The sequence below is a fragment of the Babylonia areolata genome, chromosome 22 (genome assembly GCF_041734735.1).
Source record: "Babylonia areolata isolate BAREFJ2019XMU chromosome 22, ASM4173473v1, whole genome shotgun sequence".
Taxonomy (NCBI): Eukaryota; Metazoa; Mollusca; class Gastropoda; order Neogastropoda; family Buccinidae; genus Babylonia; species Babylonia areolata.
Genome location: NC_134897.1, coordinates 16,901,112 through 16,922,032, shown reverse-complemented (window position 1 = coordinate 16,922,032; position 20,921 = coordinate 16,901,112). Strand labels below are relative to the sequence as shown.

Here is a 20,921-nt window from a genome sequence, read left to right as displayed (position 1 = left end):
GAAATACATACATGTAAAAAGGAGCAGAATTGTTATTTGCACGCCATAGATTCTGTAAAAATTGTAGTATAAAGTTTTGGATAGAAAAGTTTAACGGGGTAAAAATCGGCAGTCATTCTGCCTTTCGAACCACACCACCGCCATCCATCTGCCCACCCCCATTCTCTCTACTCACCCATCACACATACTCACACTGCCATGAGCCTGGGACAATAGCACTGTATTTAGCACATTATTGAGGTATAACCCTTTTTTTCTTCTTTTTTTTTTTTTTGGATAAAGGTGGAAATGGTAGTCAATCTGAACATAATGCAGAATTTTTCAAAGCAAAAATGTCTTCAGGATTGCCAAAATTGTGTATGTTTTCTGGTATTCAGGTATCAGTCTGTTAGAGCACACAGATATTTAAAGCTTAACTTTCTTAAAAGATAAAAAGAAAACTGCTCCTGCAGTGGTTGGATGATACAATTATCTAGAGCAATACCAACAGCAACAGCAGCAGGAACAACAAACGAACATGGCATAAAACAAACCTCAAACTGATTACCTGAACATTTTGTTTTATATCCTTTATTTTTTTAAATAGTAATTCAAGATGTAAGAATATGTAAGAATCAATAATCACATAGTTCAATTTTGATTCATAATAGACAGGTGTTCAATATGATTTACCAGGACATGAGGGAAAGCACAAAAAAAAATCACCCAAAGAACACTGATCTTTTGCTTTTTTCATTCAGGTGACGGTACAGTTCCGAGCCCTTGACGGAAAAGCTCAGGACATGCATGATTACACGCTCCTGTCTCGACAAGTGATCCTGACGGCAGGGCAGAGCAGCAAGTTGTTGCCCCTCATGATCAACGACGACCCTATTCCCGAGCTGAGTGAGAGCTTCGCTGTGGAGCTTCTGGACCAGATCACAGGGGGAGCCACTCTTGGGGTGAATCGGAGCGCTGTGATCACCATCGAGCCTTCGGACGACCCCAACGGAGTGTTTGGTGAGGGTGGGGACAGAGGGGTGTGGGGCTATAGGCTTTTTTTTTGTGGAGGGGCTGGGCGGGGGGGGGCAGGGGGGGGAGCCGGTGTGGGGGGCGAAGAGGATTAAAAAAAATTTGAAGGGGGCTGGTGAAGGAAACCGGCACGTGTTGACACAGACACAGTCACACATGCATGTAAGTGCATGCACGCACTCATGTATGCACTCTCGCGCACACATATATGCACACACACACATGCACACACACACATGCACACTTGTGCACATGTTCATACATGTGCACATATACACACATACTCTCACTCATGCACACACACACATATACTCATACTGGTACACACCCACACACATCCACACACCCACAATCCCCCACACGTGTACACACACACACACACACACACACACACAACACCAACAACAAGAAACAAAACAAAAAACCCAAACAATGCCACAGTTGTTAACAGTACAACAACAACAACAACAACAGCATCACCATCACCATCACCATCACCACCACCATCATCATCATCATCATCATGACTGTATCAGTGGTTCCAATATATGTGCTGCAGATTTTGTGGCCCCATGCATATCATCATCATCATCATCACCATCACCATCAGCATCATGATGACTGTTTCCATGATTCCAGTGTGTGTATGCTGCAGGCTTTGCTGCCCCCGGCATGTCAGTGGAGGAGCCGGAGAACGGACAGCCGTACAAAGTGCCCATCACTGTGGAGCGAACCGGGGGGTCAATGAACGTGGTCACTCTCTACTGGAACAGCACCCTCAACGGTGGGCTGGTGTTGTTTGGGGGGCAAGGAGGGACATTGGTGTTGTGTGGGTGGGTGGGTGTGTTGGTTGGTGGGTGTGTGTGCAATGACATCATGTCAGTAGAGGAGCCGGAGAACGGATAGCCGTACAAAGTGCCCATCACTGTGGAGCGCACCGGGGGGTCAATGAACGTGGTCACTCTCTACTGGAACAGCACCCTCAACGGTGGGCTGGTGTTGTTTGGGGGGCAAGGAGGGACATTGGTGTTGTGTGGGTGGGTGGGTGTGTTGGTGGGCGGGTGGGTGTGTTGGTGGGAGGGTTGTGTGTGTGTGTGTGTGTTGTGGTGCAGGTGAATCCATATACCATTCTTTGACATTGTATACTCAAGTGTAGGTGAACCTATGATTAATCTGTGTCATTGTTTACTTTGGTGCAGGTGAACCTATAACTTTGTCATTGTTAATCAGTCTTCATCATTGTGTACCTTGGTGCAGGTTTGCCTTTAAATCATTCATCATTGTGTGTTTGAGTACAGATGAACCGGCACTTATTCTTTATCATTGTGGTTGGTGGTAAAATCAGAACCAGTCTCCATCATTTTATGCCTTGGTGCAGGTGAACCCATAATCATTGTTTGCCATTGTGTTTATTGGTGCAGGTGAACCCCCAACCAATGACATCAGTCCAACATCTGGGTCGATGTATTTTGTGAGCAACGAAGGTAGTCTGTCCATCACTGTGTCGATTCTGCCGGATGACGTTCCCGAAGGCACAGAGGTAAAGTTTGAGTAGTGGTGTGTGTGTGTGTGTGTGTGTGTGCGCGCGCGCATGTGTGTGTGTGCATGTGCACACATATGTGTGTGAGTATGGATGTGCGCATGTCTATGTGTGCTTGCGTGTTGAGTCAAGTTGAATAGAAATAATCATGTTTATAAAAGCCCTTTCATTAAATGCTGTCTTAGAGTGCGTTAAAAACAGAACAGCTGTCTTAACAGTGGGGTGAAGATGGCAGTACAAGTAAGTGGCCACTATAATAAATCACCACCAGAACAGAACAGAAGCCAGCAAAAGAAGCAGAAGAGAACAGTTTCCAAACTACCACGTTCACTCATATGTATGAGCAGGCTTTTACATTCATGACCGTTTTTTCACCACCATATAGACAACCATACTTTATTTTCCGGGATAGGTTTAACTCTGATGTTTTTTTCACAGGACATCGAGGGTAGGTTTAACTCTGATGGTTGTTTCCACAGGACATCGAGGGTAGGTTTAACTCTGATGGTTGTTTTCACAGGACATCGAGGGTAGGTTTAACTCTGATGGTTGTTTCCACAGGACATCGAGGGTAGGTTTAACTCTGATGGTTGTTTTCACAGGACATCGAGGGTAGGTTTAACTCTGATGGTTGTTTTCACAGGACATCGAGGGTAGGTTTAACTCTGATGGTTGTTTTCACAGGACATCGAGGGTAGGTTTAACTCTGATGGTTGTTTTCACAGGACATCGAGGGTAGGTTTAACTCTGATGGTTGTTTTCACAGGACATCGAGGGTAGGTTTAACTCTGATGGTTGTTTTCACAGGACATTGAGGGTAGGTTTAACTCTGATGGTTGTTTTCACAGGACATCGAGGGTAGGTTTAACTCTGATGTTTTTTTTCACAGGACATAGAAGGTAGGTTTAACTCTGATGGGTTTTTTTCACAGACATTGAGGGTAGGTTTAACTCTGATGTTTTTTTTCACAGGACATTGAGGGTAGGTTTAACTCGGATGGTTTTTTTCACAGGACATCGAGGGTAGGTTTAACTCTGATGTTTTTTTTCACAGGACATCGAGGGTAGGTTTAACTCTGATGGTTTTTTTTCACAGGACATCGAGGGTTGGTTTAACTCTGATGTTTTTTTCACAGGACATTGAAGGTGGGTTTAAATCTGATGTTTTTTTCACAGGACATTGAGGGTAGGTTTAACTCTGATGGTTTTTTTCACAGGACATCGAGGGTAGGTTTAACTCTGATGGTTTTTTTCACAGGACATCGAGGGTAGGTTTAACTCTGATGTGACACCGAGGATAGGTTTAACTCTGATGGGTTTTTTTCACAGGACATCATCTTCACCTTGCTGTCGGCCACTGCCGGAGGTCGTGTGGGAGCCCAGAACACCTTCACTCTGTCCATCCTGCCCAACGACAGTCCCCACGGCTACATCCAGTTCGCCAGTCCCACCTTCACTGTCCAGGAGGGACCCACCGGTCCTCAGGATCTGCAGCTCACAAGGAGGTACGGGATTTTTTTTCTATTTTATTTCTGTCCCATCATCTGCACCGTTTCAGTGGCATTACTCCCTCGCTGCTCATGCCAAGTCCCCCATACACAGCCACACCTGGGTTCATCTGTTACAGTCCCATGGCCGGTAGTGCACAGGGAACCATTGATGTTAGGTCGCCAGGAGGCCACACACCAGAGTAGATCCTGCACTGCTGTTTTGTCGCTTCGGTGGTGTTCAGTGGTGCCTGTTCTGATTTTACGTACTTAGGACACCACCTACTAAGCCCCCTACTGACGGCAATAATGGTTTAGTCGCGGAGCCAGACTGAGTGAGTATCTCTCCCAGAGTGGGGACCACCACCACCTCCCTCAAATGGCAGTCCCCCATGAATCCGTCAATACCAAAGACCTTGACAAGACTCGCCTAAAGTGTGGAAGTGGAGGAGCATCGAAACTAAGCGGGGTAGGGATCTTGTTCTTTTTTGTTCTTTTTTTTTTTTTGATGATGTGAATAGAGGGAGATGAAGGGGAAGACAGAAAAAATGATGGACTGACAACACTGCAGAATGGAATAGGAAAACTATTTGCAGAGTCCCAGGCTTTGGCACACAACTGACAGGCCTGGGGGAATCTGGTAAACAGTTCTTCAGTGTGGTGCCCCAGTGACGCTTCAGAGAGTCGAGGGAGAAGAACATGAGGAATGGGGGTTTCTCTGCAACCATCATCCTCCAGGGGACAGTTCAGGGGAAGAGCAGAAGGGGAAGATGAAGGGAAAGGTGGACAGACATTGTTACTGAGTGACCCCCCAAAATGGAGTATGGCTGCCCACATGGTGGGGTAAAAACAGTTGTACACGTAAAAGACCACTCATGTAAATATGAGTGAACGTGGGAGTTGAAGCCCACGAACGAAGAAGAAGTTACCAAGTGGACTGGAAGGAACTTTTCTCAAACCCAGGCACCATCATATTACTGTGACAGATGGAGCCTTCTGGTGTTGTCTTCCATCATACAGTGCCCCATGACCCTCTGATCTAAAAATACATGGAAAGCGCATGCCTTCTTTGAGCCCCTTTGCTAACTGAAGCCAGCGGAAGTGTTCAGTCAGCCGTTTTGCTTCTCGTGTCAGAATAGCGCAAAGCGGTCTCTTCATTTATGTAGCCGAGCGCTCAACTGTCTTCACGGCAAGCTTTCACTTGCGGTGTTAGTTAAGCTGACATTCCTGTGTGTGTCCCCACTGCAAGTTTGCGCCACGTGTCACTGCACTGTTTTCCTGTAAACTTTGGTAGATAAACCATTGGTAGATTTCAGTCAAGACACAACATTTGCCATGTCATGGGGGCAAGCATAACATGATTCATCAAAGATACACGGTTACAGTTAAGAAACTACCACCAGTTAGCAGACGACTTTTCAACGGACTGATGGCCGGATACGGGAAACAATATGGCATCCAGTTGGCTTCAGCTTTCCTGACCAATGAGCTATCCATATATTTTTAGACCAGTGCCCATGACCCTGGAGGGTTGTGGGATCAGACAGCAGTAACGTGAAGCAGAATGGGGTTGGCATGAATCACGTCTGTGTGACTGATGATGTGCTCACTTCATGAGTCGGTTGATGTTTGGTCACAACTGTGTGACTGATGCTGTGCTTACTTCATGAGTCGGTTGATGTTTGGTCACAACTGTGAAATTTAAAAAAAAAAAAAAAAAGATTCTTAGGAGAAATCAGCGGATGCGTAAAATTTCTGCAAATGAGCAGGATAGGCTCAGCATCCTTGGAAGGCTCTTTCCCGCTTTTTTCATTTTTTTCTCTTTTTTTTCTTTCTTTTTCTTTGTCTTTTCTTTTCTTTTCTTCTTTTCATTTTGTTTATTTTTTTTTGTTCCTTCTATTATCATTTTTCTCCTTTCTGTTTTTTTTTCTTTTTCCTTTTTTCTTCTTCTCTCATCTCTTTATTCTGTCTTTTTTCTCTTTTTTTTTGTCCCCTTGTAATCTGTCTTCTTCCCATTGTCATGCTCAAACATTTTCAAGGCCATGCAAGACATGGTAGTTTCATGCACAATGTTTGAAAGAGGCAAGGTAGACACGATCTCATTCCCTCCCCCCCCCCTCTCTCTCTCTCTCTCTCTCTGGAGGTGATAGTTTTATGTCAGCTGTGAAATTCAGTGTGCCTGTTTTGCTTTCAAGGGAGAACATGATGGAATGCAGAATTTTTACGGCCTGTTGATTTGGTTGACAGATTTCCCAACGTTCTGATCAAGTGAACATGCATGTTGCAGTGGGGGGACGTACGGTCGACTGCGGGTATACTACAGCACGAGGGCGGTGGACGTTGTGTCTGAAGCGACACGAGATGGCAGCACTGTTCTCAGCTATTTCCTCTCCCCGGTGGCTGCACAGCGAGACAAACTGGGCACTTCAGTGGATGTCAGTGGAGAATCAGACGAGCTGATGGTGTGTTACACTGCAACCATTTTTTGGCCTTACCATTGTTTGATGTGTGCGTGTGTTTGTGTGTGAGTCTGAGTGTGCGTGTGTGTGTGTGTGTGCTTGTGCGCACACGCGCGCGTGTGTGTGCTTGTGCGTGCACGTGCGTGTGTGCGTGTGTGTGTGTGTGTGTGTGTTTGTTTGTGTTCAGAAAATGTTTTCTGCAGATCCATCTTCATGATCTTGATAGGTGTGTGAGAGTCTCTATGATGTACATTTTCTTTCTGTGTGATGTTCACTTTGAGCATTATTGCATACTTACCCTCCATGCCTACAGTCAGGCCTAAGCATTTCTTTAACTCATTCAACCCTACGCCCACCTGAAAGGTGTGTGCTGCTGCTGATCACCGTTCTCCGCCTGAGCTTGCCTGACAGGCGGTCGAGGAAAGCCGTTTATTTAAACCAATTCGTTAGCTCATTATTATGCATGAAACTGCTAGGTAAGGGAAGTAACTCAAACTTAGCTTCCTTCCACATTTGTACACAAAGTTTCGCTCCAAAAATTGAACGATACTGTGTTTTTTTATCCGATTTCCGCATCGATGTGGAAAACGTTGAAGGCTTACTGAGCAGTTTAGAGCTCAGTGAAATTATGATGGACTCTTGCAGTGAATTCAACCCAGATAATGACGATTTGTCTTGTAATTCTTTTGATAATTCATGGGAAAATGAAGTAACGGACACTTCAGTCAAGAAGATAGCCCACAACCTTGAACATCGACAAAAACTGACATTTTTTCTATTTCTGTTTTTGATTTAAAGTTACAAGTATACTATTACATCCATTGTCTTGAGATTTCAGCAATTTGTGTCAAAATTACATTTAAGTCCTAATGTGAAGTTCGGTAGCTACTGGTTGAGTGGCTGCTATGAATTTGTGCCTGAAGTGAAGCACCCCTTCCCGTTGATGCAGCCAGGCCAAAACATGCCAGGCTGGGAAGGCTGCATAGGCAGAAGACCTTAGGGCTGAAAGGGTTAAACCTGAAACTGATCTCTGTGTGTATGCTTATTTTGACATTTGTGTGTTGCACAAACAACACATTCTCTTGAAAGTGTGTCATCTACAGTCCATGGAACCATTGATTTAAAAATTTTTTTTTTTTAACTGAAACATTTGTTATCAGTTGTCCTCTTGTTACATCATCAACTTCCCTTTTTACAGAGTCCATCTAGTAATTTTCTTTATGCTCGTGCGCACTTGCATGTATGCCACATATTACACATTAAGCAGTATTCATTCCCCTGAGAACATATCAATGCTTGTGCACATTTGAGTATGTGCCACATATTACACATTAAACAGTTCATTCCCCTGACAGCATATCAATGCTTGTGTACATGTGAATATGTGCCACATATTACACATTAAACAGAATTCATTCCCTTTAGAACATATCAATGCTCGTGCACACTTGAATGTATGCCATATATTATGCATTGAACAGAATCCATTCCCTTTAGAACATATCAATGCTCGTGTACACTTGAATGTATGCCACATATTACACATTAAACAGAATTCATTCCCCTGAGAGCAGATCAATGTTTCGTGCACACCTGACTGTATGCCACATATTACGCATTAAGCCTTTCACCGCCAAGCTGGCATTTATGCACAGGCGTGGTAGAGGACCCATGTCACTGAAAGGTGACCATTCATTGGTCTGTTATCCAATAACCTACTGCTCTTAATGTTCGGTGGTAGGATAGGCCATGTTTTCTATACATCGCAGGGGGAATCCCCAGCAATATTTATCCACTGTCTTTTCTGTGTTTATACCACAAGGGAATTTTGTACTCGAAATTGACTGGCGGTGAAAGGGTTAAACAGAATTAATTCCCCTGAGAGTATATCAGTGCTTGTGCACACTTGAATGTATGCCACATATTACACATTAAACAGAATTTATTCCCCCGAGAGCATATCAGTGCTCGTGCACATGTGAATATGTGCCACATATTAAGCATTTAACAGAATTCACTCCCTTTAGAACATATCAGTGCTCGTGCGCATTTGAATGTATGCCACACATTACACAGAATTCGTTCCCACCTTCTCTGGATAACAGGTGTGCTCCTCAGCGTGTCTGGCCACAGAGGCGTGTCGTTCCTTCCAGTTTGGGTACACGGTGAGTGGAGTGAGCTGTGAGTGGTTCTCCGACACTGCTGACAGCTCTGACCTGATCCCAGCTGTCAACTTGTCCGTCTACGCCAAAGATGTGGAAAAGGTGAGCTGGCTTTGCTGTCCATGTCGGTGTGGGATAAGCTTGTATGTGTGTGTGTGTGTGTTGATGTGGTCAGTGTCAGAGTTTGAATGAGTGGAGGACATGGGTTCAAATCTTATTTGATCTTCTTCTGCTTCGTATTATTTCGACTGTTCTTATTATTATTCTTTTTTTTATCATTACGACCGTTTCTCAGAGACAATGTCATTGTGGGGGTTTTCTGCCTATGGCCAGTTCCTAACCAGGTTGTGTGCATTTTGTGTTCAAACAAAAAGATTGAGACCACATGGTTGAGAGTCCTCAACATCATGTATGTATCTTTTTATTTGTTATCTTTTTTTTGTCACAACAGATTTCTGTGTGTGAAATTTGGGCTGCTCTATCCAGGGAGAACGCGTCACTACACTGAGAGCGCCACCTTTTTTTTTGTATTTTCTTTCTGCCTACAATTTTATTTGTTTTCCTATCGAAGTGGATTTTTCTACAGAATTTTGCCAGGGACAACCCTTTTGTTGCCATGGGTTCTTTTACGTGTGCTAAATGCATACTGCACATGGGACCTTGATTTATCGTCTCATCCAAACGCCTAGCGTCCAGACCACCACTCAAGGTCTAGTGAAGGGGGAGAAAATATTGGCGGCTGAGCCGTGATTCGAACCAGCATGCTCAGATTCTCTCGCTTCCTAGGTGGACATGTTACCTTTAGGCCAACACTCCACATCTTTTGAAGTGTTGTTCGAATTTCCTGACCAGCGTGGAAATTGTTGATGTAGTTGTCTTGGGCCAGGTTGATGCCGGGTTGTATTGCAACAGGATAGGTAGGTATGCAAGAAATTTTCAGTGTGCACTAGGATAAACCAGACTTAAGCGATAATCCACTCTCAGGGGAACGCTCACTCAGTCTGGTTCTGCAGCTAAGCTATTAATATCATCAGTAGGGGGCTTAATAGGTGGTGTCCTAAGTAATGCAAATCAGAACAGACACCACTGAACACTATTGAAGTGATTAAACAGCAGTGCAGAGTCTCCTCTGGTGCGTGGCCTCCTGGTGATCTAACATCGATGGTTCCCTGTGGACTGCCGGTGCTGGGACTGCGACATATGAACCCAGGTTGTGCTCGAAATGAGCAGTGTGGGAGTTATGCCACTGAAATGTTTCAGATGATGGGACAGCAAAAAAAAAAAAAAAAAACAACAATAACAAAAACAAACTTTGACAATGATTTACATTAAAAGCAAGGGTACTGTGATCAGAAGTGATGTAACAATGCTGACAAAAAAATGACAACAAACAGGTTGGGGCATTTATTATATATTTCAAACTGTTCTTTATTAAAGTTAGCTAGTTATGTGTTAAATAGTCCAGTTGGTTGTTTATTGTAGGTCCCCACATGAACCTCTTTTCAAATAATAATATACAGAAGTAGTGTATACAATATTTGATTATTGATAATTTTTTTTGTCCTAATCCTGCTTCCCCTGTCCCGCCTCTCACACACACCCTTCCAGTATTATGTTTTTTTTCTTTCTCCAATCACTGACACTCACCCTCTCCATTTTAGATTTTGTACTTTATCTTTTCCGCATTCTGTTCTCTTTCTCTCTTCCTTTCTTAGTCCCCCCCCCCCCCCCCTCCAACCTCAACCGCCCCCCTTTTCATTCGAATATACAGAAATGTTGATTTCTATTTAATAATAACAATCATCATTATGATAGAAATGATAATAATCCAAATAATAATAATAACATCATTTATTTTCAGTCTAATATCATCATCTTAGATGAACAGACTATAAATAAATAAACGAATGAACGCATTTATTATTGATTGTCATCCATTTTCAGCCACAGTGTTGGTTAAAGTTTTATTTTCAGGATTTAAACTGATTGATGCTTGATAGACATTGTACCACCTAGGGGCTTTGACTCCACCACGTTGTTTGTGACGATGAATTGCTGTAAAGTTTGAATCAAGACATACAAGCATGAAGACAAAGATTATTTCCAAAGAAATTAAACAAATTATATGATAATCTTATTTTGTAAAATGTTCAGAAAATGAAACGAAATGACAAATTGTCTTTCAGTGTTTCTGAAAGTTGTGACATTTTTTTTTATGGGGTCATATAATGCAAAGTTTGTATACGTGTGTGTACACCTGCATGTACATATTTTGGACTACTTTAGTAAAAATGAATATGATATGTATGTGCTTGGGTAACATGGCATATCTTCACACAATACACATGATAGCACAAACAAATTCTTTCTTATTTGCTGACTGTGTTAAATTGGTATGTTTGATGCTTACGATTAAGTGAATGATATTGTTTTCAGTGCTGATCGGGAAGCTAGGTGTTTTTTTTTATAATTTATGCGTCAAGTTGTTAACATGTTTTTTTTCTATCCCATTATCAGCACCATTTCATTGGCATTTCCCCCATGCAACTCATTACCCCAATCACAGCCACAACCAGGTTCGTCCTGCACAGTCCCAGCATCAGCAGTCCACAGGGAACTATTTCTGTCAGGTTGCCAGGGGGCCACACACCAGAGGAGACCCTGCACTGCTGCTGAGTCACTTCAGTGGTGTTCAGTAATGCCCGTTCTGATTTAATGTACTTAGAACACCATCGTCTAAGCCCCCTACTGAGTGAGCATCTCCCCTCAGATGTTGTGTTATTCATTCCTGCATTCTCATCATGGAAATCATGCACATGTCAATGTTGTCTTATTCATTCCTACATTCTCATCATGTGCGCATGTCTCCTCAGGTTCAGACGGTGCTGTCCAGAATCGCTAAACCAGGTGAAGATTACGTCTCCGCCACGGAAAATTCCATCCTCATTCAGGACAGCAACACCACAGGACAGCTTCCCATCACCATTCTTGACGACAGCATCCCGGAACTGCAGGAGATTTTCACCGTGGTGTTGCTACGAGTGGAGGTGGATGACCCATCTGCCGAGACCAGAGACGAGCCGGCGGTTGGACAGGTGTCGACAGCGATGGTGACCATAGCGACCAATGACAATGCCCACGGAGCTTTCCGGATCACCAGCGACAGTCCCACGGCAGACTTGGTGCGGAGGACTGTGTCTTATCAGGAGCAGGACAGGCTGGCTGTCGACCTGATTGTGGAGAGGGATGGTGAGGAACGATTCCTGTTTGGTACTGTTGTTTCTTCGGGACGTTCGTTTATTTATTTATAGTCTGTTCATCTAAGATGATGATTATTAGACTGAAAATAAATTATATTATTATTATTATTATTATTTGGATTATTATCATTCCTATCATTCTTTGGGACTTGGGGTATTGTAAAGTTCATAGAGCTTCAAGAATATGCGCTATAGCAAAACGTCTTGATGAATTAATGAATTAAATTTCTCAGTCTGGTTTTCTCTTGTTTTTGTTTCTTACTTGCTTTCTTTTTTCTTTTTTTTCTCATTTTCTTGCTTCATTGTTATTTGTTTTTGTTGTTGTCTGTTTTGCTTTCTGTCATTTTTTCTGTTGTCTTTATTTTGCCACTGTTTATTCTTCCAGTTCTTCCATGATTCTTTTTATACAGAAAGGTGTTTAATTATTTCATATTGATTTATGTGAGACTGCATATCTTTTTAATTGTGTGTAAGTGAAATAACAAATCCTTTCAGTCTCTTTATCTGTGGAATTTCACTTGATTTATTGTTTTGTGAAAGTCATTTAAGACACGTTTTTATAGTGCACCATTATGATGCACAAACATGTAGATGTAACTGTGCTCTGGTTACTGTTTCCCTTAAGGATCATGATGGTAAATGGATTTGGGGTTCATATTCTGCAAGGGATATCTGTGGCAGTTCTTTTTTTAGGATGAGGAGTGGATATGGAGGGTGTGTGTGTGTGTGTGTGTGTGTGCGCGCGCGTGCGTGCACATGCACATGCGCATGCACAAAAGCATGAGTTTGAAAGAATTTTTGTGTTGATTTGTTTTGATAAAAAAAATGTATAAAAGATTCAAACTACCCAGAGAAATAGAGGCAACATAAATTCATGTGATCATTTACATTGTTTAGAGAATAGGCACAATATAAATTCACATTATTATTTACTCTGTACAGAGAACACACACTCTATGAATATACATTATCATTCACAACATTACATGATTATTGACTCTACTTAGAGAACATCTACAGGAAATTGCATTGTTATTCAAACTATTCAGAGAATGGGTGCCATATGAATTCATATTATTATTCACACTACTTAGAGAATAGACAAAACATTAATTCACATGATCATTCACAGTATTTAAGAGAAAAGGTGGTATATAAATTTTAACAACTATTCACGCTATTTAGAAAATAGGCGCTACACAAGTTCCCATGATTATTCACAGTTCTTGGAGAATAGACGCAACCTGAATTCACATGGTCATTCACACTATTCAGGGAATAAGTGGTAACTGAATTTGCTTTATAATTTGCACTATTTAGAGAAAAAGCACTTTATAGATTTGCATTATTTTACACACTATTCAGAGAATGGGTGCTATATGAATTCACGTGATGATGATGGTGATGATTATTATCATTACTACTATTATGTGGAGTGATGGCCTAGAGGTAATGTGTCCGCCTAGGAAGCGAGAGAATCTGAGCACACTGGTTTGAATCACAGCTCAGCCGCCGATAGTTTCTCCACCTCCATTAGACCTTGAGTGGTTGTCTGGACGCTGGTCATTCGGATGAGATGATAAACCGAGGTCCCGTGTGCAGCATGCAATTAGCACACGTAAAAGATCCTATGGCAACAAAAGGGTTGTTCCTGGCAAAATTCTGTAGAAAAATCCACTTTGATAGGAAAAACAACTAAAACTGCACGCAGAAAAAAATGCAAAAAATTGGGTGGCGCTGTAGTGTAGCGACGCGCTCTCCCTGGGGAGAGCAGCCCGAATTTCACTCAGAGAAATCTGTTGTGATAAAAAAAGAAATACAAATACAAATGCTGCAATGATTATGTGTCTCAGGTGGCAGTATAGGTGAGGTGACGGTGACGTGGCATGTGAGCCCCGACGGACGGACAGCCACCCCAGGCACAGACTTCCTGGCCAGCGGAGCCACCCTGACCTTCACCCCGGGACAGAAGCGAAGCAGTAGGTCACCACTGGTCAAGTTTGTAAAGTTAAAGGTCGAAGGTCCTGTTGCCTTTTAGGGCTTTTTTGGGGGAAAGTGAATGCATATCCATTGTCAAGGGTTTTGCATTGGAAGGCAGGGACCAAACTTCACCTAATGCTGTTTTAACCCTTCCCTAACCGAAGTCAGGAACTTCTTCTTCTTCTCCGTTCATGGGCTGCAACTCCCACGTTCACTCGTATGTACACGAGTGGGCTTTTACATGTATGACCGTTTTTAACCCTGCCATGTAGGCAGCCATACTCTGGGGGTGAAGTCGGGAACAGATTCACACTTGCGTCGGGTGAGGCAAAATTGGAGGAAAATGTCTTTCCCCAAGGACACACCACCATACTGAAACGGGGCCTTGAACCCTGATCACTGGTGAACACTGGATCAGAAGTCCAGCGCATAACCAGCTCTGCCGCTGTGCCTCCCTGCTGATCAGGTTGCAAACTGTTGTGCAGTAAAAACTTGTCAGTGACTTGTTAAATGAAGAGCTCAGGATGCAATGAAAGACCACCCATCTCACCATTCACCTCCTTTCTCTCCTACCTTTTTTGTTTATTTGTGTTTTTAAATGTTAACATTCAGTTGTGAAAATTGATGTTTTAACTAGGGGCCTGCAATCACCAGTGTGTGTGTGAGAGAGAGAGAGACAGGACCTTAACTCTTTCGTCACCATTGGCAACTTTAGTCGATGTCACAGTGTATCAAAGCTTGACAGCTGCAGCCAGTTTCCTGTGCAATAGAACAATAGGTAACATTTGCCCCATGAATTTGAAGTGGACAAAGTTCATTGTTTTGTTTTGTCTTGAACCGAATTGTGTGACTGAGAGTGATGGGTCTGAAATATTTGGCTGTTGGGAGTGTTTTTCACACAGAAACTTGGTGGTGAAAGAGTTAAACAGAATTCCTCCTCACAAAAAGAAGTCTGACAATCAGTGAGCAAGAAATGTGCATTGTATCCCATGTGGCATTGTAAACGAAGACCTTAATTCACTACAAAAGCTGAGATGATAGAAGAACAACACGAATGGAGAGGGAGGGAAAGGGGGAGGGGGGGGGGCATTTTAAATTGAAGTAGGTTTTGAAGATCAGACTTTGAAGAGCTGAGTGCAGGGATTTGACGAATTGAAAGAGGGGGATCATTCCAACTACATGGTCATCATTTTATCTTCATTCTGTTCATCATCTCTGTGTTCATTCTATTCATCATTTTGTCTTCATTCTGTTCATCATCTCTGTGTTGATTCTGTTCATCATTTCTGTGTTCTTTCTATTCTTCATTCTGTTCATCATTTCGGTGTTCATTCTATTCATCATTTTGTCTTCATTCTGTTCATCATTTCTGTGTTCATTCTATAAACTGATACCCTTCTGTCTGCCTGCTTAGTTGTGACGATGACAATCCTCGATGACACGGTGCCGGAAGATGACGAACAGTTCACCGTTCAGTTGACGAACCCTGGGGGCGGAGCTACTCTGAGCAGTGACAGTCACATGACCGTCATTATTCTGGCCAATGACAATGTGGCTGGTGTCCTGGCCTTCAATACCACCTCTGTCCTGGCGAAGGAAGGTGGGTGGACTGTGTGTGTGTGTGTGTGTGTGTGTGTGTGTGTGTGTGTAGAATCAGAATCATTTATTTATGATGAAAACCATAAATAATGTTTATAACTGTAGGTAAAACCAACTAAACTTAAAGTAAGATGTCTTCTGAGATATAATTTGATGTGTACCATGAAACATTGGTATATATTTTCTGCTAGTCGAGGTTGTACAGATTGTACATTTGTACATTTTATGTGTATATATGAATGGGGAAATGGTTTGTGCACATTTGCATAGCCTGGGAGAACAGGTAGGTGGTGTAGTATGTCTGGATGATTCACACTCTAAAAGATGGTGTACCCGCACCAACATTGAACAGATGTCTTATGACCTCCCGTATCTTGCAGTTGTGAAAAAAAATATATAATTACCTACTTATTTTCTTTCCGGTGAAGAATCCTTTGAAACATTCACTGGATCTTGATAACCATCTGGGTCACCACCAGAATCACCGTGGCCCATAGTTGATACTTCCACAAAAATTCCAGGAACATCTGTTCGCAACTTTTAGCTGACAGTTAATCAATCTGGATAGAAAGCACTAGCCACCTTGGTTGAGATAGTTTAGTTCTGGCTCGGGAGGTGTGTTTTAAGCTCAGACTAAGTTCACATGCTCTCACAGGAATTTAATTTTTTTTAATTTTGAGAAAAAAATGTAACTTTAGTTTCATCATTCTTTACAAAGAGGTTTTACATGTATGATCATGTAAGTGTGATGGCCTAGAGGTAATGCGTCCGCCTAGGAAGCGAGAGAATCTGAGCGCGCTGGTTCGAATCACGGCTCAGCTGCCGATATTTTCTCCCCCTCCACTAGACCTTGAGTGGTGGTCTAGACGCTAGTCATTCGGATGCGACGATAAACCGAGGTCCCGTGTGCACCACGCACTTAGCGCATGTAAAAGAACCCACGGCAACAAAAGGGTTGTTCCTGGCAAAATTCTGTAGAAAAAATCCACGTCAATAGGAAAAACAAATAAAACTGCATGCAGGAAAAAAAAAAAAGGTGGCGCTGTAGTATAGCGACGCGCTCTCCCTGGGGAGAGCAGCCCGAATTTCACACAGAGAAATCTGTTGTGATAAAAAGAAATACAAATACAAATATCCCACATTGTCAGTACCTATTCTTATTTTCAGGGGTTTTTGTTGCTGTTTTTGTGGAGGAGGGGTGTGTGCGGGTAATGAGTGTTTTGGGAATGAATTTACTGAAAAGCATATACTGTGGTTACAATGGTAGGAAGAGTAAATTTGATCTGGTTGAACAAGTTTTTGACTGCTGTTTGACGAGCTTGCCTGTCAGTGAAGGGCTGTCATCATCTCACTGAGATAAAATGGACCTCACAGGTCAGGTTATCAGTCTGTTTTCTTCATTTCAAGTTCTTCTTGGTGAGGTGGCGTCACTTTTGTTCAGCAAGATCAATGACGCTGCTAAAAACTACCTGAAGGTGTGCCATCTGCCTTTCAGATTTATTCCACGTTGACTTTATTTTTGCACATTCACTTCAGTTACTCAACATTGACTTCATTTTTATTGACTCACTTGTGTAAACAAAGTGAGTCTATGTTTTAACCCGGTGTTCGGTTGTCTGTGTGTGTGTGTGTGTGTGTGTCTGTGTGTCCATGGTAAACTTTAACATTGACATTTTCTCTGCAAATACTTTGTCAGTTGACACCAAATTAGGCATAAAAATAGGAAAAATTCAGTTCTTTCCAGTCATCTTGTTTAAAACAATATTGCACCTCTGGGATGGGCCCCCCAAAATAAATAATGAAGCCTAATTATATGCAAACTGCATTTACTATTATATTTATATTTTTTGTATTCTCTAAACTTGGCACTTTGATCTGATATTCTGACCCAACAACAAGAGCAGTCATTATTATCATTTTTTGTTCAAACAGGAACTTCTTTTGCTAAGCATGGAATTTTTATTTATTTTGCAAACGTTTTGGTGCGGATAGTAAAAAAGGGAAATTACTCTGTAATTAATGCTAGGGGACTTAATTTGCTTTAAACTGATCTTTCTCTTCTTAAACATTACATTTTGAAATTATACTCAATACATAAAAAGCTTGTGTGTTTTGCTCTCAGTCACAAGTGAGTCTTGAAGGCCTTGCCTCTCTTGTTTACTTGGGTAGGCTCTCAGGGCCTGTTGAGTGCTTTGGGTTTGTGTGGAGATCAGGCATCTAGGCTTTTTGGGCTTTTCTTTTTTTTTTGCAGTAGATGTGGTGAAGTGTGTATGGATCAGTCCACACGCATTGACACCTCCTTGAAACTGAAACTGAAACTTCATTTTTCTGGGTTTCAGCAGTTGAGGGTTAAGGAAATCTGAAATGTGGTGGTCAGTTTGATTTATTTAGCCCATTCAGCCCAATGGGGTTCAGTTTGATTTATTTAACCCATTCAGCCCTATGGGGTTCAGTTTGATTTATTTAACCCATTCAGTCCTGTGGGGTTCAGTTTGATTTATTTAGCCCATTCAGCCCCATGGGGTTCAGTTTGATTTATTTAACCCATTCAGCCCTATGGGGTTCAGTTTGATTTATTTAACCCATTCAACCCTATGGAGTTAACAGCCTCAGGAGGCTTCCCTGTCATACTGGTGCAGAAAGACGCAGGAAATGTACTGAAATTGACCTCTTTTTTCCTCCAAACTGACAAGTATGGACACCGCCAGAAATACTGTAGGAGTTAGTTCCCTTTGCTCGTGGTCCATGCATGCTAAGGAACGTAGAAACTGTTTTAATGAAACAAATTTCTGGCACATTAGCTGAGTGGTTTAAGCGTTGGACTTTCAAACTAGGGTTCCCAGGTTCGATTCTCAGTAATGGCTCCTGGTGGGTAAAGGGTGGAGATTTTTCCGATCTCCCAGGCCAACATCTGTGCAGACCTGCATGTGCCTGAACTACCCCCATCATGTGGATACGCAAGCAGAAGATTAAACACACACATTAAAGATACTGTAATCCATGTCAGTGTTCCGTGGGTTATGGAAACAAGAACATACCCAGGATGCAAACCACCAAAAATGGACAATGGCTGGCTACATGGTGAGATAAGAATGATCATGCACGTAAAAGCCGGCGCGTGTACATACAAGTGAACGTGGGAGTCGCAGCCCATAAACAAAGAGGAAGAAGAAGAAGAAGATGCCAAACAAATGGTCGGGTGCAGGGTTCACTGAGTTGAACATGTCATTGACGGGCGCAATAGCCGAGTGGTTAAAGCGTTGGACTGTCAATCTGAGGGTTCCGGGTTCGAATCACGGTGACAGTGCCTGGTGGGTAAAGGGTGGAGATTTTTACGATCTCCCAGGTCAACATATGTGCAGACCTGCTAGTGCCTGAACCCTCTTCATGTGTATACGCAAGCAGAAAATCAAATACGCACGTTAAAGATCTTGTAATCCATGTCAGCGTTCGGTGGGTTATGGAAACAAGAACATACCCAGCATGCACACCCCCGAAAACGGAGTATGGCTGCCTACATGACAGGGTAAAAACGGTCATACACGTAAAAGCCCACTCGTGTGCATACGAGTGAACACAGAAGAAGAAGAAGAAGAACATGTCATTGTTTATTGTCTACAGGTGACCGGTTCATGGTGGGGGTGGAGCGAACACAGTCCACGATGGGCACGGTGGGGGTGAAGTGGGTGATAGAGGGACTGAACGGCCTGCAGCCTCACCTAGGCTTCCGCAACTTCACTGGGTCTCTCACCTTTCTACCTGTGAGTACCTGGGGGAGTGGTGGTGGTGGTGGTGTGTGTGAATAGAATAGAATAGATTTTATTGTCATAAATGAATGAACGAATGAAAAAACACACAATCAATCAGTTAATGCAGTAAATTGCAGCAGCATTCATAAACAAATTTTCCCAATCTTGTTTGTATATATTCATCATCTGTTAGCATCACCTGACTGGGAATATGTCCTGTGTTATTCGAATTTTGAATATCCTTTAAAAATTGTTGCCTTAAGGTTTTTATATTTAATGTGTGTATGTGTGTGTGTGTGTGTGTGTGGGGGGGTTGTGTATGTGTGTGTGTAGGTGTTTAGTGAATTAGTGTGTGTGTGTGTGTGCGTGTATGCATGTGTATTTACTCAGTGTGTATGTGTTTACTCAGTGTGTGTGTGTGTTTGTGTGTGTAGACAATAGGCAATTTATAGGTTTTGTAGCTGCAGTGTTGTTGTTTTTTCCAGGAGTCTGGTTCCCACAATTTAAGTTTTAGCCGTAGCCTTTATTCATTTGTGGGTTTTCCCTGTTTGCACCATATTGTGCCCCAAGAAATATACAGAAAAAGCTCTCAAACAGTATCACCCATGACTAGAGAAAAACGATAAAAAAACAACAACATGAAAATATTTTGAGCTTTTACAAATAAAACCAATGAAAAGAAAATGCAGTTTATGACTAAACTTTAATGCTTTTGTTGTGAATTTGTCAGTTGGAACAGATGTGGCTGTAAGTTTTAAGATATTTTGCACCTGAGGGAGTTTTTTTTTCTTCTTAATTTGACGGAATTTGTTTTTGTTCTAGGGTGAGAGTGAAAAGACGATCACATTTGATGTTCTGTCTGATGATACACCTGAGATAAAGGAGGAGTATTTGCTGAAACTGAAGGATATCACAACAGATGGTGAGGTCGTTAACACCACTACTTTCATTCTTACCTTTCCGCTTGATTACTTACCTGTGTGATGTTTATAGTCTCTGTTTTAACCTGTGTTATGTGTGTCTTCTCTTTCTGTCTTTATCTGTGTGTGTGTGTGTCTGTTTCTTTCCTGTCTGGATTTTTTGTTTAAGTCTTTTCCTTAATTCTTTTCTTTATCCGTGTGTGTGTGGTAACATATATTCCGTGCAAGTGTGCATGCTTAAGTGTGTGTGTTTGTGGATGTGTGTATGTGTGTGGATGTGGTGTGGTGTGTGTGTGTGTGTGTGTGTGTGTGTGTGTCTGTGTGTGTCTGTGTGACTGAGTGAGTGAGTGAGTGAATGTGTGAGTGGATGTTGGTGTGGGTGTAGATGGATGTGCACAAGCCTGACAATTGTTCATGCATGCACGCTGACTCGGGAAGAGAAGGAGAGAAACATGGCTTGTGCTGCATTTCTAAGGGCGTATGTACTTGTTTTCTTTTGCTACAGGTGTGCATACTTGCTTGACATTTCTTCCAGAAACATGTGCTTGATTAACATTCCTACAGGTGTATCACTTGTTTCTTTCTTTCTTTCTTTCTTTTTTTTTTGTGGTACAGGTGCATGCACAGGTTTTGCATTTCCTATAAGCTCTTTAGCTTGAATGTTGCATTTCCAACAGATGTGTACACAAAGGTTTGTGTTCCCTGCAGATGTGTGTGCTTGGTGTTTGTACAGTTCCCGCAGGTGTGTGTGCTTG

At 42.3% G+C, this 20,921-nt stretch overlaps 1 protein-coding gene across 3 annotated transcripts in view; it reads left to right on the top strand.

Moving 5' to 3' along the window:
- LOC143296953 (adhesion G-protein coupled receptor V1-like) overlaps positions 1–20,921 on the top strand; it is a 141,074-nt gene that overhangs the window by 10,430 nt on the left and 109,723 nt on the right. For 2 of the 3 annotated variants that reach the window (XM_076609000.1, XM_076609001.1), the window contains exons 7-17: positions 741–999; positions 1,667–1,795; positions 2,433–2,551; positions 3,880–4,055; positions 6,325–6,499; positions 8,602–8,760; positions 11,532–11,907; positions 13,772–13,897; positions 15,313–15,498; positions 19,119–19,258; positions 20,069–20,168. In XM_076609000.1, the coding sequence (XP_076465115.1) occupies positions 741–999; positions 1,667–1,795; positions 2,433–2,551; positions 3,880–4,055; positions 6,325–6,499; positions 8,602–8,760; positions 11,532–11,907; positions 13,772–13,897; positions 15,313–15,498; positions 19,119–19,258; positions 20,069–20,168 (1,945 nt within the window). Of the gene's footprint in view, positions 1–740; positions 1,000–1,666; positions 1,796–1,886; positions 2,000–2,432; positions 2,552–3,879; positions 4,056–6,324; positions 6,500–8,601; positions 8,761–11,531; positions 11,908–13,771; positions 13,898–15,312; positions 15,499–19,118; positions 19,259–20,068; positions 20,169–20,921 lie in introns of those variants that run through there. The other variant, XM_076609002.1, reaches the window with a different exon arrangement.